Here is a 6,196-nt window from a genome sequence, read left to right as displayed (position 1 = left end):
AGTCATTTGCAGTTTTCAGTGAACATCCCATAGTCAGGGTTGCCACATATGCAGATTAATCTGTATTATACAGATTTTTGTACTTGATTTTCGACCAAGAATCTGTATATACAGATTTACAGATTTTGGCCAAAAATACAGATTTTACAGGTTTTTGACCTCATACAAAAAAAAACAGTTTAGAATTTTCAAACTTACGTTGAAGATATGCAGAATTGCACACCGCTCGCGTATCAGTTCAGTAGCGTTTATTACCTTACTAGTTGCTCACGCCCTATTGCATAGTCTTTCTCGAAAAGTCGCCGCTTTGCTGTATAGCCTTTTTAGACTATTGTCTACAGTGATAGTCTTTTTCGAAGCGTCAAGAGCGATAAAAGTAAAACTGCATAGTTTTGCCCCATTTTTCAGTCATTTGTTGTGATTCCTGTGTCATCGTAAGTTATTAATGTATAATTAATTGAATGGCAAATAGGACTATTGATGCTTTTTTTTCTAAAGGTGCATATTTGTTTCAATATTGGTTTCCGTAATAAATTGCGTATAACTTTCAGCAGATGAAAAATTGATGGCTGATTTGAACAATTTGGTGTCATCTAAATCTGAGGAGATAATATTGTGTTCCGTTCCCAATGATTCTGGAGAATCTATAGGTAAATAAAATTAATGTTTGTGATAATGTGTTTATAGCAACAAATTACTCAACAAAAAAATGTTTGAGATTTCTATATCGATTCTATTTCTTTCGTTTTTCTCTTTAGATTTAACACAAGGCAGCTCAGACTTGTCTGCTATGACATTCACAAAACATAAAACAAGAACCACGAAAGAATCAAAGACAAATATGCGTGTACTTCAACGTTTCACTTTGAAATGGGTTGATTCATCGAGTTTGGGATGCTTTGAAGCTTATCGCAATGACCCGTATTATGCGTTCTGTAAAATTTGTTTGGTGAAAATCTGCGTTGCGCGTGGTGGGAAATCAAATCTGAGCTCACATTTAGTCACCCAACGACACTGTGACGCAGCGAATAAAATGAAGGAAGTAACGTTAGAGTCCGAATCAAAAATAAGTGAATCACCTTCTCAAGATAAAATAAATGAGGCAGAGCTGAAAATCTGCGCATGGGCTTTGGAAAACAATGTACCATTTGCGGCAGTCGATAAGCTCGCTAACGTATTGAGAGGACTATCAATAGATACGATGCTTTTACAGAAATTGAAATTGGGAAGAACGAAAACAACGTCCGTGGTTGCAGCGGTTATCGCATCAACGCATCATGATGAATTGGTCGAACGAATGCGAGCAGACAATTTTTCAATTATTATTGATGAGTCTACTGATCTCAGTAGCAGCAAGACACTTGCAATAGTTGTCCGGATAATGAATAAGGAATCGTTTTCTGCAAATGATCAGTTTTATACAGCTATAGAAGTAGAATGCGCTGATCATGCTACACTTCACGCAGCCATCGTCGCTCAGTTTAATAGAGACAACATCGATTACAAGAACAACTTGAGAGGATTTGCATCAGACGGAGCATCTGTCATGATGGGTAGAAGCAACTCAGTCATGCGACTATTCAAAAAAGAATGTCCGGATATGATATCCATTAAATGTACTTGTCATTCGCTAGCATTATGCGCCAGCTATGCGTGCGAGAAAGTACCAGTTTATTTGGAACAATTGATGCGAGATATATACAACTATATATCAAGCAGCCCAAAACGGGCAAAAGAATTCCAAAGAATTCAAGATATCGTTGACGTCAAACCATTAAAAATCCTTCATCCAAGCGCTACAAGATGGCTCTCTTTGGAAGCTGTTATCAAACGAAATCTTGAGAGATTTGATGAGCTCAATATGTTTTTCTCTTTCCAAGTAAAGTACGATCAGAATTCAACGGCAATACGCATTTTGAATCATCTCAATGATCCCATGACAAAACCGTTGTTGCTTTTCCTTAATTATGTACTATCACTAATCAATAATGTTAATCGTACTTTCCAATCAGTTGATTCCAAGTTTTTCGAAATTTACAATGAAACGAAAACTTTGCTCGCAGTAGTCCTGGGTAATTTATGTAGAGAAGATTACGTAATGAGGTTTTATAAGGAAAATGTTGATGCAGCAGATTTTGAAAACTTTATTAAATCCCCTGAAGAAATTTATGTTGGTGTTGAGGCAAATCAAGTCGAGAAATCGTTAGAACAACGCAAGAAGTTGATATTTAAATCTATTTGTCGTGATTTTTATATTGAGTTGGTGAAACAAATTTTGAAGCGATTTGATTTCACGAATCCAGTAATTAAAACTGCTGCTTCACTAAATCCTCAGACCTTCATGGAGCTGCCAAACCTGAATGAATTGATGATACAGTTTCCACGATTTCTAGAAGGGATTGACAAACAGGAGTTAGACAACGAATTCAGGAGACTGAAAATAAGTGTTACTAAGCTTAATATATTGGAAACAAACATGACGTGGCCTCAGTTATTGGATGTTAAGACACGTAATAGCTTGTTTATGTATCCATTACTGCGAAATTTTATTCGATTTTTTTTGATTATTCCACATTCATCGGCATGTGTGGAGAGGATATTTTCGTTGTACAATGCTAACAAAACTAAAACAAGAAACCGTTTGACTTCAGACACCATGAATTCGATTTTGAAAGCTAAAAACTATGTTTCCGAGCATGGCGGTGCATCAAAAATTCAACTCACAAAAACAATGAAAATAAAATTTAACAAATCTATGTACAAGCATCATTCTGTAGATTATCTCCAAAACAGTACGATTGTCATTTAAATATAAATAAGTTAAATAAAATGTTTTGTTACTTTTTGTGCAAGCAACAATCCTCGTCTTATCATGAAAGTGTTTTCGATCGTTATTTCATCGGAATCATTAAACTGATCGTCCATTGCATTATTTGCAACGAATTCTTTGTAATATATTATTGTTACATGATAGTTTTTCTAGTAAAAAAAATCAAGTTTGCAATGCAGATTTTTTATACAGATTTTTCTGTCAAAAATGCAGATTTGCAGATTTTTGCCCAAAAAAATGCAGATTTAAATGTGGCAACCCTGCCCATAGTATGCAGTGTCGATATTCAACCAAAGCTGTGAGAATTGAAAACGACAGAAAAAGGGTTCACAATTAGTTTTAACTGTTGGTGCTCGAATTTGTAGTAGTTTTGGTTTCCAAAGAAGCTCTGGGATGTAATTACTTCGATTTGCATATTTTAGTTACTTTTTATAGCCAAGCGTCACAGATTTTCAATACATCGATGAAAGAATGAGAAATGAAATTCTGCAGTTGCTACCTGAAGACGTTAGTTTGGTTTCGTCTTGTCACAGAGGAAAGAGTGACTGTGGCAATTGTGCTCTCTCATTTTTTCTATGAGAGACGAAAATGCTTCGCCTCTCTTTCCTTTTGTTCTGGTGTTAGTCATTTACGAATGAGACAGTAAAACAATGAAAATGAGACTGTTGGAATGGTTTCTTTCATTGAGAATGCGTGACAATTTTAAGCTCTGGTTGCTAGACAGCAAGACAAAATGTGCCATAAAACGATTTGAAGCTTTAACTGGTATGCTCTGATCTTGTGTCATGCAAGATCGGATGAAATTCCATGTTATGTCGTTTCGCCTGAGAAATTGACAACTACCCCAGGGTAAATTTGGAGTGCATAAGATTAATTTCCAATTTATATAAGATGAACTCGATTGATAATAAGAAAAAGTTTATCGCTTCAACCAAAATCGCAGAAGGATAATAATGGTAGAGAAACGCTATAAAAATAACTGCTTGCATACAAAACTTGAACACAAGCTTGGCGAAGAGAATCTTAAATATATATCCGTATCGCCAGCTTAAATATCGATATCCGTATAATGTACAAACATATAATTGCATACATTTGGGCTATTGGTGTAATTTCGTCGGCTACAAAACAAATACAAATCACGACAAATAAAGTCTATATTCTGGGTTCGCGTGTTCGGTTTTGGTTCCTAATAAAGTTCAATCTAATCAGACTCTCGTGACGAAAGTGTGACGATTGATTGAACTGTTTGATTGTAGATCATTAGAAATTTTGGTTACCTTGTTCCACATCAATGGCTCGAACAACCGCATGGGGCTGATCCTTGTAGTTTTTTGTTTTTTTTTTAAGTTCTCCAAATTAACTGCAGAGTAAAATTTTAAATTTGAAACAAAAGGTAATAAAAACGATCCAAAAATTTTAAACGTCGAAATGATTCCAAACTGTTTTTTTTTCAAATATCGTGTGTTGTGTCATAATTGGCATTAGGCTCTTCTTAAGGAAAATTCTGACATTTTGAACCTGATAGTGTAATAGTGCAATATTTTGGTTTTGATTGCTGTCGTCATTGCTAATTTATGGGATGAATAAAGGACCAACGATAGGATGAATATAAAACCTTTGAGATGAAATTAGGAGCACAGTAGTGACCATATCAGAAGTGTTTTAGCTGAATGGAGGAATGTGAATCAATTCCCAATGTGGAGCAAGGCGAATTAAGCTGAAATATGAAGAAATCGTAGTGATTTTGATGACTAAATCAGGTTTTTAAGGTAACGTCCTTACAAATGAGATGAAATAGGAAGCCCTTACCCTAATTGAATAGTTCTCAATTTCAATTTTCTGCAGTTTTCTGAAGAAATAAACCATAATACATGAGTTCTAAGAAGTAGATTCATAGAGAAAGCAGAAATCCGTAGATATGCATAAGCGTTGGACATTTTAATTTAGGCTTTTCGGAAACACCAATCTGTTGTGGACTTCACGTACGATCATTATTCAACGTTACTTAATAACAGGAATCAAACATAGCAAGCAAATCACCGGTGGCGCTTGTCCTGCACATCAATCTCTATTTAACATACTAACGGAAGCGGAAGTTTGCAAAACAAACTTTTGCTATAAATATTATTATAAATACTTCTTGGACGCACTTCCCGATGATGTATTAGTAAATGAAGGTTCTTACTTTCTAAAATTATTTTTAGAATCCTAGATAGTGAGTCGCAATTATTTTTCTAATTTTAAAATATAAATCCGTTGATAGGAGAGTTTTAAAATTGCTTTTGTTAATGTCATCATGATCTTTCTTGTCTCGTACACAACCCTGTATTTTTTTTTTACTCTCCGGACAAAACTAGTGCCCGTAGTTGATAAATTCAAATTTCCTTAGATTTCCGTAGACAAAATCCAAGGTCCGTAGGTCCGTAGAAAATCTTCGGATCCGTAAATCAACGGAGATTTCCGTATAGTCCCGATAGCAAACGAATCAGAAGCTACTATATGGAAGTCTAGGTGTTTCGGTCCACGGTGATTGGCTAATGAAAACATAAGACAATTCAAACTAATTTTTCAATAGTACACCATTGAAATTCTGAAATCTCGTTACCATACAAATTAAGGTTAAAAGGTTCCGAATCGATTGGTAGTTAAATTATATAAATCCATCCACAGATCACTGAGTTATTAGCGTTCAAAATTATGACAAACAATCTAATGCGGCTAGTTTTCTTATTTTTTTATTGACAACCGGCCACGTATAGCGAAGAGTACGACATTTTTAATGCCAAAAAGGGCGTATTCTCATGAAATATAAACTTTCTCGATTTAGTTTTCCATATATCTCGAGAATTACTGCATTTAAGAAGTAGCTTCCGATGAGCTTTTTCAATGAACGTAGCTTTAAGAATAATATTGCATTGCTCAGATACATTTATTCTAATAAAAACATTTCGAAAATTGTTCAAAAGTTTTTCCTAGAGAAACTTTTCTATTTATTATCTCTTCAACTTTCTAAAACATGAATTAGTTTCCCTGAAACATGGCGTTTTTTGTGATATAAATTTAAAAAAAATCGTACGGTGAAATAACTGAGAATTTTGAAAAATTAATTTTTTCAGTGTATATTTTTTTTAAAGTTCGATTGATTACCTACAACTTCTGTTGAAATATATTTTTTGTAGGAGCTATAGATTTCAGGTTATAATTGTTCAAAAATAGTGTAGCTAAAACACATACGCCCTTTTCATAAATTACGAACACACATGCAAATCGAAAGAGGTCGTGCCAACAGTCAGCCGATGCCGCATGGAATTGCTCTATGGTAAACCCTGCACTCAAAATGTGGAAGGACACCCTCTACGGTTA

General features: G+C 34.7%; 1 protein-coding gene across 1 annotated transcript; it reads left to right on the top strand.

The window, feature by feature from the left end:
• The first annotated feature begins 207 nt into the window (after positions 1 to 207).
• On the top strand, positions 208 to 2,809 carry LOC131433835 (uncharacterized). Its single transcript, XM_058600442.1, has 3 exons — positions 208 to 498; positions 555 to 650; positions 759 to 2,809. Exons 1-3 carry the CDS (start codon positions 462 to 464, stop codon positions 2,807 to 2,809), a joined length of 2,184 nt encoding a protein of 727 aa, XP_058456425.1. The 5' UTR covers positions 208 to 461.
• Positions 2,810 to 6,196: the final 3,387 nt, after the last annotated feature.

This window comes from Malaya genurostris, chromosome 3 (genome assembly GCF_030247185.1).
Source record: "Malaya genurostris strain Urasoe2022 chromosome 3, Malgen_1.1, whole genome shotgun sequence".
Taxonomy (NCBI): domain Eukaryota; kingdom Metazoa; phylum Arthropoda; class Insecta; order Diptera; family Culicidae; genus Malaya; species Malaya genurostris.
Note: the sequence above shows the minus strand (reverse complement) of the source record. Positions and strands in the feature narration are given on the sequence as shown.

Coding starts and splice junctions, on each gene's coding strand:
- LOC131433835 (XM_058600442.1), top strand. CDS start 462: ATGGCAAATAGGACTATTGATGCTTTTTTTTCTAAAG. Junction 499..554: donor TGATGCTTTTTTTTCTAAAG/GTGCATATTTGT, acceptor AACTTTCAGCAG/ATGAAAAATTGATGGCTGAT. Junction 651..758: donor TGATTCTGGAGAATCTATAG/GTAAATAAAATT, acceptor TTTTCTCTTTAG/ATTTAACACAAGGCAGCTCA.